Source organism: Bufo bufo, chromosome 8, assembly GCF_905171765.1.
Source record: "Bufo bufo chromosome 8, aBufBuf1.1, whole genome shotgun sequence".
Lineage (NCBI taxonomy): Eukaryota > Metazoa > Chordata > Amphibia > Anura > Bufonidae > Bufo > Bufo bufo.
Window position 1 is genome coordinate 1,681,295 of NC_053396.1, and position 22,668 is coordinate 1,703,962.

Consider the following 22,668-nt stretch of genomic DNA (forward strand, 5'->3'; position numbering starts at 1 on the left):
GATTTTCTTTTCAAGCCAGGAAGGGGAGCTATTACTAGCAAAGTTCACTACGCATAACTTAGTATCTCTCTTAAAGTCTGCTAAGTGGAAGAAAGGAGCTGACTTGATTTCGGGGCGATCCATTATTAAATCCCATTGCAAACTACCGTCTGGGAGAAGGACATCCCGCAGGTACAAACCAGCGAGCCTAGCCCAAATCCCGGAGGGGTTTGACACAGAAGGATGAATATAGCTCTGTAACAATTTAAGAGGCATACAGGGGTTAGGGAAGTTAAACTGCTGGGATTTGACCATTTTAGACCATTCTACTAGCATTCCTTTCCAAACCGGGGAAGAGGCGTAGTGGTTGGCTGAAAAGGGCCTAACACCCCATAGAGTGAGCTGATCCTGGTTGGTGAGTAGTACAGATTCGAGCCGTGAGCAAAGGGAGTTAGATTTACATGTTAGGGTAGATACACATCTGCATAACTGAACAGCAGTGTAATATGACTTTACATCAGGCATCCCAAAGCCTCCAAACTTCTTGTCCCTTGTAAGGACAGAGTAGGCAATGCGTGGAGACTTACCATTCCAGAGGAAGCGCGTGAACACTCGGCGGACTTCTGAGAAGTATGAGTTTGGCAGCCATATGGGAATGGCTTGCAGCAAATAAAGAAATTTGGGGAGAATGAAAGTTTTCAGATAGTTTTTCCTCCCTATCCACGAAACAAAAGGGAGTTTCAGATTCTGTAAATAGGTGCGAACCTCTTGCAGGAGTGGGGCATAGTTAAGGGAGGCTAGGTCTTGAATATTGGCCGAAACCCGTGTTCCTAAAAATGTAATGTCTCTGGAGGCCCAGGTAAATGGGGTGGCTTGTTTTAGACTATTGACTACAGATTGGGGGCAAGAAATATTCAGTGCCATGGATTTCCCATAATTTATTTTAAAATTGGATACAAATCCAAAATCCTCAAAAGTATTCAACAACTTGGGCAAGGCCTCTGTAGGGTTGGAGGTCATGACTAAAAGGTCATCCGCGAATGCTGCAGTAACATGGTATAGTAGTTATATTCTTGTACACAGGAGCAGTATTATAGTAGTTATATTCTTGTACATAGGAGCGGTATTATAGTAGTTATATTCTTGTATATAGGAGCAGTATTATAGTAGTTATATTCTTGTACATAGGAGCAGTATTATAGTAGTTATATTCTTGTACATAGGAGGCAGTATTATAGTAGTTATATTCTTGTACATAGGAGCAGTATTATAGTAGTTATATTCTTGTACATAGGAACAGTATTATAGTAGTTATATTCTTGTACATAGGAGCAGTATTATAGTAGTTATATTCTTGTACATAGGAGCAGTATTATAGTAGTTATATTCTTGTACATAGGAGCAGTATTATAGTAGTTATATTCTTGTACATAGAAGGCAGTATTATAGTAGTTATATTCTTGTACATAGGAGCAGTATTATAGTAGTTATATTCCTGTACATAGGAGCAGTATTATAGTAGTTATATTCTGGTACATAGGGGCGGTATTATAGTAGTTATATTCTGGTACATAGGAGCAGTATTATAGTAGTTATATTCTTGTACATAGGAGCAGTATTATAGTAGTTATATTCTTGTACATAGGAGCAGTATTATAGTAGTTATATTCTTGTACATAGGAGCAGTATTATAGTAGTTATATTCTTGTACATAGGGGCAGTATTATAGTAGTTATATTCCTGTACATAGGAGGCAGTATTATAGTAGTTATATTCTTGTACATAGGAGCAGTATTATAGTAGTTATATTCTTGTACATAGGAGCAGTATTATAGTAGTTATATTCTTGTACATAGGAGCAGTATTATAGTAGTTATATTCTTGTACATAGGAGGCAGTATTATAGTAGTTATATTCTTGTACATAGGAGGCAGTATTATAGTAGTTATATTCCTGTACATAGGAGTAGTATTATAGTAGTTATATTCTTGTACATAGGAGGCAGTATTATAGTAGTTATATTCTTGTACATAGGAGGCAGTATTATAGTAGTTATATTCTTGTACATAGGGCAGTATTATAGTAGTTATATTCTTGTACATAGGAGCAGTATTATAGTAGTTATATTCTTGTACATAGGAGCAGTATTATAGTAGTTATATTCTTGTACATAGGAGGCAGTATTATAGTAGTTATATTCTTGTACATAGGAGCAGTATTATAGTAGTTATATTCTTGTACATAGGAGCTGTATCATAGTAGTTATATTCTTGTACATAGGAGGCAGTATTATAGTAGTTATATTCTTGTATATAGGAGGCAGTATTATAGTAGTTATATTCTTGTACATAGGAGCAGTATTATAGTAGTTATATTCTTGTACATAGGAGGCAGTATTATAGTAGTTATATTCCTGTACATAGGAGCAGTATTATAGTAGTTATATTCTTGTACATCGGAGCAGTATTATAGTAGTTATATTCCTGTACATAGGAGCAGTATTATAGTAGTTATATCCCTGTACATAGGAGCAGCATTATAGTAGTTATATTCCTGTACATAGGAGGCAGTATTATAGTAGTTATATTCTTGTACATAGGAGCAGTATTATAGTAGTTATATTCTTGTACATAGGAGCAGTATTATAGTAGTTATATTCTTGTACATAGGAGCAGTATTATAGTAGTTATATTCTTGTACATAGGAGCAGTATTATAGCAGTTATATTCTTGTACATAGGAGCAGTATTATAGTTGTTATATTCTTGTATATAGGAGCAGTATTATAGTAGTTATATACTTGTACATAGGAGCAGTATTATAGTAGTTATATTCTTGTACATAGGAGCAGTATTATAGTAGTTATATTCTTGTATATAGGAGCAGTATTATAGTAGTTATATTCTTGTACATAGGAGCAGTATTATAGTAGTTATATTCTTGTACATAGGAGGCAGTATTATAGTAGTTATATTCTTGTATATAGGAGCAGTATTATAGTAGTTATATTATTGTACATAGGAGCAGTATTATAGTAGTTATATTCTTGTACATAGGAGGCAGTATTATAGTAGTTATATTCTTGTACATAGGAGCAGTATTATAGTAGTTATGTTCCTGTACATAGGAGCAGTATTATAGTAGTTATATTCTTGTACATAGGAGGCAGTATTATAGTAGTTATGTTCCTGTACATAGGAGCAGTATTATAGTAGTTATATTCTTGTACATAGGAGCAGTATTATAGTAGTTATATTCCTGTACATAGGAGGCAGTATTATAGTAGTTATATTCTTGTACATAGGAGCAGTATTATAGTAGTTATATTCTTGTACATAGGAGCAGTATTATAGTAGTTATATTCCTGTACATAGGAGCAGTATTATAGTAGTTATATTCTTGATCAAATTTCTTTTTATTGAAGAAAACGCAAATAGTCATGTGACAAATCAATCACTTAAATACCAGGCGCAGCTGGACAAATGCTTATTCACTAAGCGCATCAATTCAAGTGCAGTGGCGACATGACTCAATAACACATTAACATGTGCATAAAAGTAATTAATACGGAAAAGTAGAGACAAGACATGGGAAGAGCGGAGGGGGGAGAGAAGGTAAGGGGGGGGGGGGGTAATAGATGTCTATCATATGCTTCGTGTGAATCTAGAAGTTACGGTAAAGCTTCCAAGGGGACCATGTTTTGATAAACTTTGCTCTAGAGTGAGTCTCCCAGTGTGCAAGCTCTTCAAACCTATAAAGCTGATCCACCTTCTCGGTCCACATCAAGAGGGATGGAGGAGAATCATTTCTCCATAACAATGGAATCAATAGGCGAGCTGCTGTTATAAGCATAGTCGGTAGATTTGACCTTGAGGGGGTCAGCGTGTCATTAGGACACCATAACATTAGGAGTTTTACGTCTAATCTAACCTGGTTTTTACAGGTCTTATTTATAGTATGAAACAATATACTGGGCACTCGCACTAAACGTGGAAACATACGACAATATAGTAGTTTAAACAGTTTATTAATAAGCTTGATGTGAATAATATAAAATAAAATAAAATAATACGCAATATACTACACTGGGCTTATTTAAAAGTCAAAAAATGGATACATTAGGTATAAAAACCGTGAAGTAACGTTAGACTAAAATTGATACAATAAATACAAAGAATTAATAGTGCAGTTGAAATAAAAGATAGCAGCGATGATGTTTCATAAGTAATGTCTCATTCCAATTTGGGAATAGATAGTAGGTTGGGAAAAGTCTCCGATTATTTCAAAGGACAAAGAAAGCAGTACTCTGTTGTAGTGAGTGTTTGGTTGCGGCGTCCCGCTTTTACTCACTGTTCAGTAGTTACTGATGTTAATGTCACTGCTGGGGTTCCGGTTCTCTGTGTCTCCGACTGCTCGCCTTCTGGTTATCTCTGCCTCCGGTCTATGTGGCTCTAGGCACCGCTCCGTGCGTTTTCAAGAGCCGATGTCCTCCAAGCCTCTATTTGCCTGCTTCCACACTGGTATGACTCTGCGGAAAAAAGAGCTTGTTCTCTGGATATGAGAACTACAGGCTCCTCGTGAGTCAGCGTGCCAGGTCCTCTTTGCTTGAGAAGCGTGCCGGATTTATAGCGCCAACCTAGAATGACTGCGGCAATGGGTACAACAGGAGTTCGTGTGTAGGTAAGCTGGGGGTCTTGAATCAAACGCGTTTCGGGGCTTCACGTTGCCCCTTCCTCAGTGATAAACAATCCCCCTTACAAAAGGCCTTTTTATTCCAAGATGTGCTGCTGAATCCAATTATCCAATTGTCCAATTTTGTGTTGCTCCTCCTATTTTCCACCTTATGATGACGATTAGTACGATATGTGTGTCCAAAGCTTTATTACTCTGTGTGGATCTACCTTATTACCAGTCATTTTGTTAAATTTGATCTATATGTAAGCCGCTTATTCGTTCATACGGCATGTTGTAGTAATACATAGATAAGGGATCATCCTGTACAACAATTGTCAAGGAGTAATAGTCACAAACTCCATAATAATCTGTATGTGACATCCATATACATAAAATGAAATAAAATAAAATAAAATGATAAACCAATACATCCTATTTAATAGTTGGGCTATTTCTATAGTTCTATATTTCTACCAGCACTATAAAAATGTCGCTAAATTAAAATGCGAAGCATCTATACTGGTCATATATTCAATAACCAATTGTTACTGGGCACACAGCGATAATAATAAGTATAATAAGTATATGTGTATACAGGGATAATCGATTAAATATTTAGAGACATTTGATAGCCTTACTATCTATAACAATAAATTCCACTGTATATCTTAAAACGGAGTGATATCTGACGATACTAGTAATAAAACTTAATGAATAAATAAATGAAGTAGTTGACGATCCTTATTTTTTCAAAAATACGTTAGTTCTATTAATTTGGTTGTCTTCTTGATTGTACACTGCACCTTTTTAATACTAGCGATGTTATTCCTTTCTTGTTGGCTTTAATAAATAATTCAACTTGTGACACTTAATGTCGAAAATGACAATGTGGGGTTAAGTGGTCTGTGGCTCTGAAAATATGATGTATGATGAATAAGTGGATGTGTCTCACTAAGGGCCGAACCCCCCAGCTTAAATACACTGAAAGGGGTTTTGCCGTCAGCGGGGCACATCCACCCAAATTCACAGAAACCCGAACAATTCAAATTCTGCGTTCAGTCCCCCCGGCATTAGAGTGTTAAGTTCGTAGATTCTTTGTGTCTCTAGCCTGGACATCTTGCTTATATGGTCCCCTCCCCTCCATCCTTTCTCTACTTTATCTATTGCTGCGAATATTAATCCTTTTGGATTCTTGTCATGTTTCAATTTAAAATGTTTAGATAAAGCATGTGTGTCCAAACCTTTTCTAATATTAGCTATATGTTCGGAGATGCGTTTCTTTAAGGTTCTTTTTGTTCTTCCCACGTACTGACGTCCGCATGGGCATTCAATAATGTAAATGACGTTATCCGAATTGCAAGTGAGGAATTCTTTTATTATATGTTTATGATTATTTGTCCTGGACATAATTTCTTTAGTTTTGCGGGGGAATGTGGTTTCCTTGCAATTCCCACATTTGCCACATCTATGGAAACCTTCCATATTTAACCATTTTTGGATACTTTGTGTATTCGTATCTTTCCTTTTTATCGTTGGAGCTACAAGAGTACCTAAGCTAGGGGCTTTAGTGAAGGAGATTTGTGGTTTCATTGGTATTAGGGTACCTATTAATTTGTCTTTTTGGAGTAAATGCCAATGCTTGCCTATTATTTTTTGTATATTTCTGTATTCCTCATTAAAGGGCAAAATGATTCTCAAATCTTCTTTCTCTCTTTCTTTATCCTTTTTACTCACTAGGAAGAATTCTTCTCTTTTCATACTCCTAACTTTATTTAGGGAACTGTTAATTAGTTCCTCAGGATAATCCTTCTCCAAAAATGCCTTCTTCATTTCCCTAGCTTCTTCCTCAAAATGAACGTCTGCTGTACAATTGCGCTTTATTCTACGGAATTGGCCCTGCGGTATATTGATTAGCCAGCTTGGTAAATGACAGCTGCTATATAAAATATAGCTGTTCCTAGTTGTGGGTTTTATATAAGTACAACTTTGCAGTGTTGAGCCTTTTGTAAAAATTTGTAAGTCCAAAAATTCAACTCTCTCTTTATTAATATTATGGGTAAAATTTAAGTTAAAATTATTAAAATTAATCTCTAATAGAAATTTTTCCAATGTTTCCCTACCCGACTTCCAAATAAAAAACACATCGTCTATATATCTTTGCCATAGTACCAGGTCCACCCCCAGTCGGGGGGCTATGATCCGCTCTTCCCACTCTGCCATGAACAAATTGGCATAACTGGGGGCGAACCTGGTACCCATGGCCGTACCCCGTGTCTGGAGATAAAAATCTGATTCAAAATTAAAATAGTTGTGCGTTAATATAAAATCGACACTCTGAATTAAAAAGTCTATTTGTCCTTCTTGCAATCTTCCTTCCTTCCTCAATTGTGTATCCACTGCTTCTTTTCCTTGTTCATGTCTTATGATTGTGTATAATGATTGAACATCAAGGGTGCCCATCCACCACTCATCCTCAAATTTCTAATTTTCTATAATATTAATTATTTGCGTGGAGTCTTTAGTATATGATGGGATTTTCTTGATCGTAGGTTGTAATGAGACATCGATGTATTTTGACAGATTGCACGTTAATGACTGAATACCAGAAACAATAGGGCGGCCGGGTGGATTAATACTGTCTTTATGAATTTTTGGTATACAATAGAATACCGGCAATCTTGGGTATCTATTTAATATAAAATTGTATTCATCGTCCGTTAAAACCCCTTTATTCCTGCCGTCTTCCACTAGACCAGTTAATTCCATAAAAAAACGGTCTGTGGGATCCCCACATTTATCACTGAGGAAGGGGCAACGTGAAGCCCCGAAACGCGTTTGATTCAAGACCCCCAGCTTACCTACACACGAACTCCTGTTGTACCCATTGCCGCAGTCATTCTAGGTTGGCGCTATAAATCCGGCACGCTTCTCAAGCAAAGAGGACCTGGCACGCTGACTCACGAGGAGCCTGTAGTTCTCATATCCAGAGAACAAGCTCTTTTTTCCGCAGAGTCATACCAGTGTGGAAGCAGGCAAATAGAGGCTTGGAGGACATCGGCTCTTGAAAACGCACGGAGCGGTGCCTAGAGCCACATAGACCGGAGGCAGAGATAACCAGAAGGCGAGCAGTCGGAGACACAGAGAACCGGAACCCCAGCAGTGACATTAACATCAGTAACTACTGAACAGTGAGTAAAAGCGGGACGCCGCAACCAAACACTCACTACAACAGAGTACTGCTTTCTTTGTCCTTTGAAATAATCGGAGACTTTTCCCAACCTACTATCTATTCCCAAATTGGAATGAGACATTACTTATGAAACATCATCGCTGCTATCTTTTATTTCAACTGCACTATTAATTCTTTGTATTTATTGTATCAATTTTAGTCTAACGTTACTTCACGGTTTTTATACCTAATGTATCCATTTTTTGACTTTTAAATAAGCCCAGTGTAGTATATTGCGTATTATTTTATTTTATTTTATATTATTCACATCAAGCTTATTAATAAACTGTTTAAACTACTATATTGTCGTATGTTTCCACGTTTAGTGCGAGTGCCCAGTATATTGTTTTGTATTGTTCATTTGTTAAAGGAAGGGCGAATCCTTTATTACTGAGAGCACCTCCCTCTGTGGTTTCACTCACTCCTGTGCGTCTCATATTAGCTACTCTCTTATTTATAGTAGTTTCGATCTCTATCCAGACAGGCCGGATCTTTTCACAATTCCACCATATATGAGAAAGAGAACCAACATCTCCTCCGCACCTCCAGCAACGGTCGGGGATATCAGGATTGATCTTATGAAGATATTCTGGTGTTTTATACCATCTCGTGAGCAATTTGTAGGAGTTAGCTTGTATCTTAATGCAACGGTTGAATCCGTGCGAGTGTGTGAGGATAAAAGCTTTCTCAGGTTCTGACAAAGTTATGGATAACTCCTTCTCCCAAGCTGAGAGAAACCATAGATCTGGAGGGGCGGAGGAGAGCAGCTCCTTGTATAATGTGGAGAGAGGCTTCCGCGGGCGTTGGCCTACTGAAATCTTCCCCTCCATCCATGAGGGATCATTTGTGGGTCGTGGGACCTTTTCAATAAGCTTTAGGTCCTTTTTAAAGGCCATAACTGCCAAAAAGGAAGCCTTTTGGACCTTTGGAAGAGCGAAAACATCACTCCAATTTAAAGCACCAGACTCAGATATAATATCTTGTAACCTTAAGCTAGATAGTAGGGCCCAAATTCCTGATGGTGCAGTGGTGGCGGGATGAATATGGGCCTGAAGCAGGTGCAGGGGGATATTCATACTAGGGAACTTAAGGACTGACGCCCGATATAGTTTGGACCACTCTAACAGTAAGCCCTTCCACAAAGGCGAGGCATAAATGTTATTAGCAGTACTTTTCCGCAAACCCCATAAGACCAGTTTATCTTTATAGGTGAGCATATCACACTCCAATTGGGAGGCAAGATTGAGAGGGCGCCAGGAGAGGAGGCTTAGAGCTCTGCTTAGCATTGACGCTTTATAATAAAGGTATATGTCAGGCAGGCCGAAACCTCCCAATCTTTTCTCCCGAGTAAGGGTGGTGTATGCTATTCTGGGGGACTTACCCGACCATACAAATGCTGAGAAGATTCTGCGGACCTCCACAAAGAAGGAATGGGGAAGCCAAATAGGTAGTGTTTGAATGAAGTAAAGTAGTCTAGGGACAATGAAGGCTTTAATATAATTCTTCCTTCCAATCCACGAAATGAACGGGAGTTTTAGGGATTGCAGGTGTGCTCTAATGGATCTAAGTAAAGGGGCTTGATTAAGCTCGTAAAGGTCCTCAGGATTCGCTGATATATGGGTGCCCAAAAATGGGATTGACTTGGGGGCCCACGTAAATGCCGTGGAGCGTTTGATCATTTCTATGGAAGTGGCTGAGCAGGAAATATTTAGGGCCTGTGACTTACCGTAATTGATCTTGAAATTAGAGACCAAACCATACTCCTCAAAAAGAGCTTGGAGCCTGGGAAATGAGGTCGTGGGATTGGACGTGATGACTAAGAGATCGTCTGCGAAGGCAGCTGTCATATGGGTATGAGATCCCAAGGTGATCCCTTGGATGTCCGGATCTTGCCTAATTTTGGCCAGCAGTGTCTCCATAACAATAACAAAGAGGGCCGGTGATAATGGGCAGCCTTGCCTCGTCCCATTGGTAATGGGGAAGGTTGGAGAGAGTGTGCCATTGATCCGAATCCTGGCAGAGGGGAGCGAATAGAGTGAGAAGATGGACTGGATGAACTGGTCCGGAAGGCCAAACTTCGACAGTGCCCGAGACATAAAATGCCAGTTGATCCTGTCAAAGGCCTTCTCTGCATCTGTACTGAGAAGGGCTAGCGGTATAGAATTCCGCCGAGCATGCGTGATTAAGTGTATGACGCGGACCGTGTTTTCACTCCCCTGTCTGCCAGAGACGAATCCCACCTGCTCCTTATTAATAATGTCAGGGAGAACCGACTGGATCCGATGGGCCAAAATCTTAGCCCACCATTTCACATCAGTGTTCAAAAGCGAAATAGGGCGGTAGCTCCCGCAGTTTAGGGGGTCCTTATTTTCTTTGTGAATTACTGTGATATGGGCCGATAGCGATTGTGGGGGGAGGGAGCCTCCTTGGAGTAAGTAATTACAAAGGATATTAAAATGTGGGATCAGGATGTGCTTAAAGGTTTTGTAGTAGGAGATGGTAAAGCCGTCAGGGCCTGGGCTTTTCCCGGAAGGTATGGAGGAGAGGACCTTGCTGATTTCAGAGTCCGTGATGGGGGATAGGAGCTGGGCCGACTGTGATGGGGTGATAGTAGGCAGCTGGAGGGAGGAGAGAAACTTCTCAGTCGCTTCCCCTATTTGGGCTGGGGAGAGTTGGTTTGGTGGCTCTAAGTTATATAGGTCCCTATAGAAGGCACAGAAGGAATCCGCTATGTCTGGGGTACTTTTATGTAACGTACCTTTGGCATCCTTGACAGCTGCGATAAAGGAATCCGCTTTCTGTTTTTTAACTAAGGCGGACATTAGCCTATTCCCCTTATCTCCATGGGCATATGACTGAAATTTGGCCCGTAAAAGTAGTTTGGCTGACGTGACATTCAGCAAATTCTTAAGCTTTGTGCGAGCCTCTGACAGGTCCGAGGCACATCTAAGGGCCTGCGAGTTTTTGTGCGTTATTTCTAGCGCCTGTATCTGGGAGAGGAGGGCCGCCACTGCTTGGTTCCGCTGCTTTTTAATATGAGCCCCTAGAGCTATCAGCTCACCTCTCAGAACCGCCTTGTGGGTCTCCCAAGTGATGGGGGGAGGAGGGCGCGTCCGGGCCTAGGGGGTTAAGTGTGAAAAATTCTGTTATGGTAGAGGACAATTTAGCGACATGGGAGGGGTCAGAGATAATGGTGTCATTAATACGCCAATTCCATTCCCTCTTTGGGAGGTCCTGCAGAGAAACACTCAGGAATACCGGGGCATGGTCAGACAGGGTGATGTTCCCTATGTGGGATCGGATAGCCCTATTAGCATGGGTTTTAGACAGGAATAGATAGTCGAGTCTATGGTAGGAGGATTTAGCAGCTGAGTAGAAGGTGTAATCCTTACTAGAGGGGTTTGTGGTGCGCCAAATATCTATTACACCTAACCTATGTAAGGCGAGTTTGAGGCGCCGTAAGCGTACATGTGTAATGGCGGACTTCCCATTTGAGGAATCTATGGAAGGCTCCAGGGTGACATTGAAGTCGCCGCCTAGAATCACCATACCTTCCTTAAAGGTGGATAACAAGCCAAGGGTCTGAACGAGCCAAGCAACCTGCCCTCTGTTGGGAGCATATACAGTTGCCAGGGTAACAGGAGTGTCAGCGATAGCGCCCTTAACAAACAGGTAACGGCCCTTAGGGTCCGAGGAGACGGCAGAATGCTTGAAGGGGAGCTGTTTGTGGATCGCTATGCTGACACCCCTGCTAGCCGAACCATACGTGCTGTGGAACCATTGGGAAAACCTTTTGGGGGGCAATTTGGGGGTCTTACCCTCTCGGAAGTGGGTTTCCTGGAAGAATGCTATAGACACTTTATCCCTTTGTAAAAGGGCCAGGATTTGGGACCGCTTGCAAGGCTCGTTCATTCCCCGGGCGTTGAGGGAAGATATCACAACGGACGACATTCTATAAGTGAGAGACAATAATCAGCATCTACATAGACTCTATATGACATCTGACTACAATGGGGAGGGGGAGACACAAGAGGGAAGGAGGGGAGACAAACGGTTAATGAACACAACAATAGTGCAAACAAAGCTTGTAACAGAAGCTCCACTGAGCACCTGACTGTGAGGCGACCCTTTCTCATCACGGCTACCAGCCGGGGTCTGTCAGGTGGGGGGTCCCGCAGAGCTAAAGAGGGCCAATGACTGACCATCAAAAGGGGAAGGGTGACCCGTAGGTAAAGCCGGGTTAACCCCTGCAGACTGAGGTGAGAGCAGGGAGTGGGAAATGACCAGACCATGGTAATAACCATAAAAGCCTGGAAGAAGAGGGATCCATTATTAACCAGTAAACAGACAATAAGGCACAGAGTCCCGTATACTTAGAGTGGAACTGGAACAGGAAACGCAGAGAACCTCTTCACGGTCCTATATTCAGGTCTAGTAGTTATATTCTTGTACATAGGGGGCAGTATTATAGTAGTTATATTCTTGTACATAGGAGCGGTATTATAGTAGTTATATTCCTGTACATAGGAGGCAGTATTATAGTAGTTATATTCTTGTACATAGAAGGCAGTATTATAGTAGTTATATTCTTGTACATAGGAGCAGTATTATAGCAGTTATATTCTTGTACATAGGAGGCAGTATTATAGTAGTTATATTCCTGTACATAGGAGCAGTATTATAGTAGTTATATTCTTGTACATAGGAGGCGGTATTATAGTAGTTATATTCTTGTACATAGGAGCAGTATTATAGTAGTTATATTCCTGTACATAGGGGGCAGTATTATAGTAGTTATATTCTTGTACATAGGAGCGGTATTATAGTAGTTATATTCTTGTACATAGGAGGCGGTATTATAGTAGTTATATTCTTGTACATAGGAGCAGTATTATAGTAGTTATATTCCTGTACATAGGGGGCAGTATTATAGTAGTTATATTCTTGTACATAGGAGCGGTATTATAGTAGTTATATTCCTGTACATAGGGGGCAGTATTATAGTAGTTATATTCTTGTACATAGGAGCAGTATTATAGTAGTTATATTCTTGTACATAGGAGCAGTATTATAGTAGTTATATTCTTGTACATAGGAGCAGTATTATAGTAGTTATATTCTTGTACATAGAAGCAGTATTATAGTAGTTATATTCTTGTACATAGGAGGCAGTATTATAGTAGTTATATTCTTGTACATAGAAGCAGTATTATAGTAGTTATATTCTTGTACATAGGAGGCAGTATTATAGTAGTTATATTCTTGTACATAGGAGCAGTATTATAGTAGTTATATTCTTGTACATAGGAGGCAGTATTATAGTAGTTATATTCCTGTACATAGGAGGCAGTATTATAGTAGTTATATTCTTGTACATAGGAGGCAGTATTATAGTAGTTATATTCTTGTACATAGGAGGCAGTATTATAGTAGTTATATTCTTGTACATAGGAGCAGTATTATAGTAGTTATATTCTTGTATATAGGAGCAGTATTATAGTAGTTATATTCTTGTACATAGGAGCAGTATTATAGTAGTTATATTCTTGTACATAGGAGGCAGTATTATAGTAGTTATATTCTTGTACATAGGAGGCAGTATTATAGTAGTTATATTCTTGTACATAGGAGCAGTATTATAGTAGTTATATTCTTGTACATAGGAGCAGTATTATAGTAGTTATATTCTTGTACATAGGAGGCAGTATTATAGTAGTTATATTCTTGTACATAGGAGGCAGTATTATAGTAGTTATATTCTTGTACATAGGAGCAGTATTATAGTAGTTATATTCTTGTACATAGGAGCAGTATTATAGTAGTTATATTCTTGTACATAGAAGCAGTATTATAGTAGTTATATTCTTGTACATAGGAGCAGTATTATAGTAGTTATATTCTTGTACATAGGAGGCAGTATTATAGTAGTTATATTCTTGTACATAGGAGCAGTATTATAGTAGTTATATTCTTGTACATAGGAGCAGTATTATAGTAGTTGTATTCCTGTACATAGGAGCAGTATTATAGTAGTTGTATTCCTGTACATAGGAGGCAGTATTATAGTAGTTATATTCCTGTACATAGGAGCAGTATTATAGTAGTTATATTCTTGTACATAGGAGCAGTATTATAGTAGTTATATTCTTGTACATAGGAGCAGTATTATAGTAGTTATATTCTTGTACATAGGAGCAGTATTATAGTGTGATGTGTTGAGGTCGCCCTTAGCTCTCTGGGTCTGTAGCGGTTATAATCTATCGCGGCTGTTTTTCTCTGCGTTGTCTTTTGGGTACAGGTGACGGGTAGATTTTCCTGTCTTGTGCTGTTGGTCCTTATGTGATAACTGGCGCCTGAGGTGTTTGCAGCCGCTTCTCTCCCCAATTCCCTCTGTTAGTGACATAACCTGTGCGTTCAGACGAGTTTTGCAGTCAGATCATCGGTTATTCCTTTTATTCTGGGAGACATTTTACATTCCACATGAGCAGCATTCGACAGCAGCACCGCAAGCATCAGATCTATACACAATGCAGGAGGAGAATGTGGCTGGAGCGTGAGGCACGGCGTGGCTGGAGCTCTGGATGTGACTGGAGCAGAGATTAGTAATGGATTTACTGAGCGCCGTCTCTTTATGACCCCGTTTTATTCTCATCTTCCTTCAGCTGTGTCCAGAAGATGAATCCATGGTTGTCAGGCCAGAGCCGGCTCTTCAGAAACCCCAACCCCCATCATTCCCTGAGTTGTAGTACTTGATCCTGTTCAGGTACGACCAGACCTTGCAGGACACCAGGCCATAGTAGGTCTGCAGTTTGGAGCAGCCCTCTCCTTGGCTCAGGTCTGTCCACACCTTGGACATGTCGTCGCCGCCGCCGACCGCGGCTGATGAGAAGATGACCCGGTAGCAGCAGCGATTGTAGCGGACGTGCTTGGCCCCAGAAAAGCGTGAGCTGTGGACGGGGAGGACTCCGGCCTGATGAGCACAGAGGCCAATGAAGACCTCGGCGGGCACAGCCAGGCTCACCCTGTCAGAGACCAGGTACATCTTCCTAGCCGCCTGCTGGGAGACCACCATGGCAGAGGCGCTGCAGTAGTCAGGATAGAAGGTGTCAGAATATGATGTCATGGGGACGAAGCTTTGACTGTGGGGGTCTCTGTCGGGTCGCGCTTGGTGTACGACCCTCCCAGTATAGATCTCGGCAGTGCGGGCCTCCAGGGTCAGCAGGTGACGGCTCAGACTCTCCACATTGACAAACACCTGGTCGTCAGCCTTCAGGATGAACCTGGCGCTGGGGCAGCTGACGATCCACTCCAGCATCATGGCGGCCTTCAGCGCTTCAGAAGGATCTGGAAAACATCCTTGCACCAAGTCCTGGTGGAGCTGAGCCTCATGGAGCAGGTTGTCCTGTGCAGCCTCCACCTGCGGCCTCCCCAGCATGAAGACGCGGGTGACCCGGAGGCCTGGCAGTGTTGTTGTGTTGGCCCAGGTCTGGCGGATTCTCTCCCGTCTGATCCTGTTCTCAGGAGAGCTGAAGACGACCAGGAGCAGGAAGAGGTTGCGGTCAGCGCAGCGCTCCGAGCCGCTGATCACGTATGACCTGGAAATGTTCTCCCGCTGGAGGCTGAGGTTCAGCGCCTGCGCTCGCTCTCTCAAATCCGCAAACTTGTCGTCAGTGTACGCAGATGGGGCAGAGCGCAGGAAATATTCCTCCAAGAAATCTGCGCCAAACATCAGAGCATGAAAGAGGGCGACATTGAAGAGGATGAAGCAGAGCTGATGGGTGCGGAGCCGGCACAGAGACACCTGCAAGGTAAGGCAGGGTGAGGGAGGCGGCCGCCGATACAGGAGGGGCAGTCACCCACAAAACACTCGGGGGTGAGGCCGATACAGGAGGGGCAGTCACCCACAAAACACTCAGGGGGTGAGGGGGGCGGCCGATACAGGAGGGGCAGTCACCCACAAAACACTCAGGGGGTGAGGGGGGCGGCCGATACAGGAGGGGCAGTCACCCACAAAACACTCCGGGGTGAGGCCGATACAGGAGGGGCAGTCACCCACAAAACACTCTGGGGTGAGGCCGATACAGGAGGGGCAGTCACCCACAAAACACTCTGGGGTGAGGCCGATACAGGAGGGGCAGTCACCCACAAAACACTCCAGGGTGAGGCCGATACAGGAGGGGCAGTCACCCACAAAACACTCAGGGGGTGAGGGGGGGCGGCCAATACAGGAGGGGCAGTCACCCACAAAACACTCAGGGGTGAGGCCGATACAGGAGGGGCAGTCACCCACAAAACAATCTGTGGTGAGGCCGATACAGGAGGGGCAGTCACCCACAAAACACTCTGGGGTGAGGCCGATACAGGAGGGGCAGTCACCCACAAAACAATCTGTGGTGAGGCCGATACAGGAGGGGCAGTCACCCACAAAACACTCTGGGGTGAGGCCGATAGAGGAGGGGCAGTCACCCACAAAACACTCGGGGGTGAGGCCGATACAGGAGGGGCAGTCACCCACAAAACACTCGGGGGTGAGGCCGATACAGGAGGGGCAGTCACCCACAAAACACTCGGGGGTGAGGCCGATACAGGAGGGGCAGTCACCCACAAAACACTCTGGGGTGAGGCCGATACAGGAGGGGCAGTCACCCACAAAACACTCAGGGGGTGAGGGGGGGCGGCCGATACAGGAGGGGCAGTCACCCACAAAACACTCTGGGGTGAGGCCAATACAGGAGGGGCAGTCACCCACAAAACATTCTGGGGTGAGGCCGATACAGGAGGGGCAGTCACCCACAAAACACTCTGGGGTGAGGCCAATACAGGAGGGGCAGTCACCCACAAAACACTCGGTGGTGAGGCCGATACAGGAGGGGCAGTCACCCACAAAACACTCAGGGGGTGAGGGGGGCGGCCGATACAGGAGGGGCAGTCACCCACAAAACACTCTGGGGTGAGGCCAATACAGGAGGGGCAGTCACCCACAAAACACTCTGGGGTGAGGCCGATACAGAAGGGGCAGTCACCCACAAAACACTCGGTGGTGAGGCCGATACAGGAGGGGCAGTCACCCACAAAACATTCTGGGGTGAGGCCGATACAGGAGGGGCAGTCACCCACAAAACACTCAGGGGGTGAGGGGGGCGGCCGATACAGGAGGGGCAGTCACCCACAAAACACTCTGGGGTGAGACCGATACAGGAGGGGCAGTCACCCACAAAACACTCGGGGGTGAGGCCGATAGAGGAGGGGCAGTCACCCACAAAACACTCGGGGGTGAGGCCGATACAGGAGGGGCAGTCACCCACAAAACACTCTGGGGTGAGGCCGATACAGGAGGGGCAGTCACCCACAAAACACTCGGGGGTGAGGCCGATACAGGAGGGGCAGTCACCCACAAAACACTCTGGGGTGAGGCCGATACAGGAGGGGCAGTCACCCACAAAACACTCAGGGGTGAGGCCGATACAGGAGGGGCAGTCACCCACAAAACACTCTGGGGTGAGGCCGATACAGGAGGGGCAGTCACCCACAAAACACTCAGGGGGTGAGGGGGGCGGCCAATACAGGAGGGGCAGTCACCCACAAAACACTCTGGGGTGAGGCCGATACAGGAGGGGCAGTCACCCACAAAACACTCGGGGGTGAGGCCGATACAGGAGGGGCAGTCACCCACAAAACACTCAGGGGGTGAGGGGGGCGGCCAATACAGGAGGGGCAGTCACCCACAAAACACTCTGGGGTGAGGCCGATACAGGAGGGGCAGTCACCCACAAAACACACGGGTGTGAGGCCGATACAGGAGGGGCAGTCACCCACAAAACACTCGGGGGTGAGGCCGATACAGGAGGGGCAGTCACCCACAAAACACTCGGGGGTGAGGCCAATACAGGAGGGGCAGTCACCCACAAAACACTCTGGGGTGAGGCCGATACAGGAGGGGCAGTCACCCACAAAACACTCTGGGGTGAGGCCAATACAGGAGGGGCAGTCACCCACAAAACACTCAGGGGGTGAGGGGGGCGGCCGATACAGGAGGGGCAGTCACCCACAAAACACTCTGGGGTGAGGCCAATACAGGAGGGGCAGTCACCCACAAAACACTCGGTGGTGAGGCCGATACAGGAGGGGCAGTCACCCACAAAACACTCTGGGGTGAGGCCGATACAGGAGGGGCAGTCACCCACAAAACACTCGGGGGTGAGGCCAATACAGGAGGGGCAGTCACCCACAAAACACACGGGTGTGAGGCCGATACAGGAGGGGCAGTCACCCACAAAACACTCAGGGGGTGAGGGGGGCGGCCGATACAGGAGGGGCAGTCACCCACAAAACACTCTGGGGTGAGGCCGATACAGGAGGGGCAGTCACCCACAAAACACTCTGGGGTGAGGCCGATACAGGAGGGGCAGTCACCCACAAAAACACTCAGGGGTGAGGCCGATACAGGAGGGGCAGTCACCCACAAAAACACTCAGGGGTGAGGCCGATATAGGAGGGGCAGTCACCCACAAAACACTCAGGGGTGAGGCGGATACAGGAGGGGCAGTCACCCACAAAAACACTCTGGGGTGAGGCCGACACAGGAGGGGCAGTCACCCACAAAACACTCAGGGGGTGAGGGGGGCGGCCGATACAGGAGGGGCAGTCACCCACAAAACATTCTGGGGTGAGGCCGATACAGGAGGGGCAGTTACCCACAAAACACTCTGGGGTGAGGCCGATACAGGAGGGGCAGTCACCCACAAAACACTCTGGGGTGAGGCCGACACAGGAGGGGCAGTCACCCACAAAACACTCAGGGGGTGAGGGGGGCGGCCGATACAGGAGGGGCAGTCACCCACAAAACATTCTGGGGTGAGGCCGATACAGGAGGGGCAGTCACCCACAAAACACTCGGGGGTGAGACCGATACAGGAGGGGCAGTCACCCACAAAACATTCTGGGGTGAGGCCGATACAGGAGGGGCAGTCACCCACAAAACACTCGGGGGTGAGGCCGATACAGGAGGGGCAGTCACCCACAAAACACTCTGGGGTGAGGCCAATACAGGAGGGGCAGTCACCCACAAAACACTCCAGGGTGAGGCCGATACAGGAGGGGCAGTCACCCACAAAACACTCGGGGGTGAGGCCAATACAGGAGGGGCAGTCACCCACAAAACACTCTGGGGTGAGGCCGACACAGGAGGGGCAGTCACCCACAAAACACTCAGGGGGTGAGGGGGGCGGCCGATACAGGAGGGGCAGTCACCCACAAAACACTCTGGGGTGAGGCCAATACAGGAGGGGCAGTCACCCACAAAACACTCGGTGGTGAGGCCGATACAGGAGGGGCAGTCACCCACAAAACACTCAGGGGGTGAGGGGGGCGGCCAATACAGGAGGGGCAGTCACCCACAAAACACTCGGGGGTGAGGCCGATACAGGAGGGGCAGTCACCCACAAAACACACGGGTGTGAGGCCGATACAGGAGGGGCAGTCACCCACAAAACACTCAGGGGGTGAGGGGGGCGGCCGATACAGGAGGGGCAGTCACCCACAAAACACTCTGGGGTGAGGCCGATACAGGAGGGGCAGTCACCCACAAAACACTCTGGGGTGAGGCCGATACAGGAGGGGCAGTCACCCACAAAAACACTCAGGGGTGAGGCCGATACAGGAGGGGCAGTCACCCACAAAAACACTCAGGGGTGAGGCCGATACAGGAGGGGCAGTCACCCACAAAACACTCAGGGGTGAGGCGGATACAGGAGGGGCAGTCACCCACAAAAACACTCTGGGGTGAGGCCGATACAGGAGGGGCAGTCACCCACAAAACACTCTGGGGTGAGGCCGACACAGGAGGGGCAGTCACCCACAAAACACTCAGGGGGTGAGGGGGGCGGCCGATACAGGAGGGGCAGTCACCCACAAAACATTCTGGGGTGAGGCCGATACAGGAGGGGCAGTTACCCACAAAACACTCTGGGGTGAGGCCGATACAGGAGGGGCAGTCACCCACAAAACACTCAGGGGGTGAGGGGGGCGGCCGATACAGGAGGGGCAGTCACCCACAAAACATTCTGGGGTGAGGCCGATACAGGAGGGGCAGTCACCCACAAAACATTCTGGGGTGAGGCCGATACAGGAGGGGCAGTCACCCACAAAACACTCGGGGGTGAGACCGATACAGGAGGGGCAGTCACCCACAAAACATTCTGGGGTGAGGCCGATACAGGAGGGGCAGTCACCCACAAAACACTCGGGGGTGAGGCCGATACAGGAGGGGCAGTCACCCACAAAACACTCTGGGGTGAGGCCAATACAGGAGGGGCAGTCACCCACAAAACACTCCGGGGTGAGGCCGATACAGGAGGGGCAGTCACCCACAAAACACTCCGGGGTGAGGCCGATACAGGAGGGGCAGTCACCCACAAAAACACTCAGGGGTGAGGCCGATACAGGAGGGGCAGTCACCCACAAAACACTCAGGGGGTGAGGGGGGCGGCCGATACAGGAGGGGCAGTCACCCACAAAACACTCAGGGGGTGAGGCCGATACAGGAGGGGCAGTTACCCACAAAACACTCTGGGGTGAGGCCGATACAGGAGGGGCAGTCACCCACAAAACACTCAGGGGTGAGGCCGATACAGGAGGGGCAGTCACCCACAAAACACTCAGGGGGTGAGGGGGGCGGCCGATACAGGAGGGGCAGTCACCCACAAAACATTCTGGGGTGAGGCCGATACAGGAGGGGCAGTCACCCACAAAACACTCGGGTGTGAGGCCGATATAGGAGGGGCAGTCACCCACAAAACACTCGGGGTGAGGCCGATACAGGAGGGGCAGTCACCCACAAAACATTCTGGGGTGAGGCCGATACAGGAGGGGCAGTCACCCACAAAACACTCGGGTGTGAGGCCGATATAGGAGGGGCAGTCACCCACAAAACACTCGGGGGTGAGGCCGATACAGGAGGGGCAGTCACCCACAAAACACTCCGGGGTGAGGCCGATACAGGAGGGACATGGTTCTCATTTACTGACAGCAAGCAGAGAACCAGATCACGCTGAGGAATTTGTTGTAGCCATCTGAATCGTGTTGACAGTAGCTTCACCCCAAATTCCTGAGCGTGATCTGGTTCTCTGCTTGCTGTCAGTGAATGAGAACCCTGTGCACCTGCTCTCAGCTGTGGACGCTCACCTGCATGGTGCCAACGGTACGACAGCTCCTCGCGCAGCTGCTTTCTCACGTCCTCTGTTTTTGGCTCACAGGGTAAAGTTACTTCCTGGGAACCTGACCCGTCTGCAGCGTCCGGACCAGAGCCGCGGTAATGGGACACCGACCCTACAGGTGAGGACACACCCGTCACGGTCTGCAGGGGCGCCCTCAGTACCAGTGCACCGACCCTTGATGTCGTCACCCTGCTTTTCTGTTCTTGTATCTGCAGTCATGGAAACATTGTGCATGCTCTGGGGTTGCCATGGTAACCTGAACAGCCCAATTGCATGGATTTCCTGTCATGTGACTTCCTATTAGGAATTTATTCTCTGAAAGGTGGTCACATTCAGGCAAGTCTGTTCATGTTACCATGGCAACCCCAGAGCGAGCAGGATACTCCCGGGGCTGTTCTTATACGAGGACGTCCACCCAGAGGACTGCTTGGATGATACTTCTTTGTGTGCCCGACCACTGTATTGATGGATGATGGGAGTTGTCTGCGCTCTTCTATACTGATGGTTGATGGGAGTTCTGCCCTATAACTATATTAATGGATGATGGGGGTTTTCTGCTCTATGTGTCCTATAAATATATTAACCCCATCATCTCCACAGCTGTTGTGCTCTGTAATTATACTGACAGATGATTGGAGTTATGTTGCTCTGCGTGATTAAACTGTACCGATGGATGATGGGAGTTATATGGCACAAACCATTGCAGATAACTATACTGATGGATGATGAGTGTGATCTGCTCTGCTTGTTGTGCTCTAAACTCCCATCATCCATCAGGCTAGAGCACGCATAACTCCCATCATCCATGTGTTGCTGTATGTGCCCTCTTTCACCTCATGGACTCTACCCCCAGACGGCGCACAATCAGGACCAACCGGCCTCTCCAGCTCCAGAACCCATGACATTTACAAATCTTTACTGCAGTGCTGCAAGAGTTAATGGCGGCAGTTTCGCTTTAGCTCCTGGTCGCTATAGAATAATGAAAGTGACTGCCCTGCACTGAAGGAGTTAACGCTCAGCTTCACTTCTGAATGTCATCTCTAAAATGTCCTGTGCTCTAGTCCCAACCAGAGCTGCAGTCACATGGCCTGTGAGCGCTGCTCATGCACTGGATAGTGGGGGTTGTAGTCCTCTATCCGGCTGCACATACTGTAGATAGACTCCACACCTCTCACGATGCAGGGGCAGCAGTGGGCGCCGCTCCTCTATCCTCAGCGAGCGGCGACCGCGTCCATTCATATGCAAGAGACAAGCGTCAGAAATGGAATGACTTTTATTCCCTTTAAAATCCGAACCCCCTCCCCCTCCTCGTACATTGCCGCTCATCAGAATTATAAATCTTATATACAAGTAATACCAGCGAGGAAGACCCCCTCCCCCGGCGCAAGCGCCGCCGCGAGGAATCGGAACCGCGTCCCTTCTGTGCAAACAAATCCGTGTGAAGAAAGCAAAGATTTCATCTGGAAGTCACTGCACCCCCCCCTCCTCCTCGACGTAGGTGGACGGGAACCAGCCGATCTGCAGAGACAGAGCTGAGGGGTCAGTACAGTGTATCATCACAAGTGCGCATTCA

At 46.3% G+C, this 22,668-nt stretch overlaps 2 protein-coding genes across 5 annotated transcripts in view; both read right to left on the reverse strand.

Moving 5' to 3' along the window:
* Positions 1-14,440: 14,440 nt before the first annotated feature.
* On the reverse strand, positions 14,441-21,329 carry B3GALT9 (beta-1,3-galactosyltransferase 9). Its single transcript, XM_040405435.1, has 3 exons — positions 21,269-21,329; positions 21,064-21,207; positions 14,441-15,705 (listed from the first exon to the last, which is right to left on the reverse strand). Exons 1-3 carry the CDS (start codon positions 21,327-21,329, stop codon positions 14,591-14,593), a joined length of 1,320 nt encoding a protein of 439 aa, XP_040261369.1. The 3' UTR covers positions 14,441-14,590.
* Positions 21,330-22,377: 1,048 nt separating this feature from the next.
* The window catches only part of VAV2 (vav guanine nucleotide exchange factor 2), a 51,845-nt gene continuing 51,554 nt past the window's right edge, over positions 22,378-22,668 (reverse strand). For 2 of the 4 annotated variants that reach the window (XM_040406011.1, XM_040406012.1), the window contains exon 27: positions 22,378-22,613. In XM_040406011.1, coding sequence (XP_040261945.1) covers positions 22,563-22,613 — 51 coding nt within the window. In that variant the 3' untranslated portion in view covers positions 22,378-22,562. The remainder of the gene's footprint in view (positions 22,614-22,668) is intronic. The other 2 variants (XM_040406010.1, XM_040406013.1) reach the window with 1 other exon arrangement.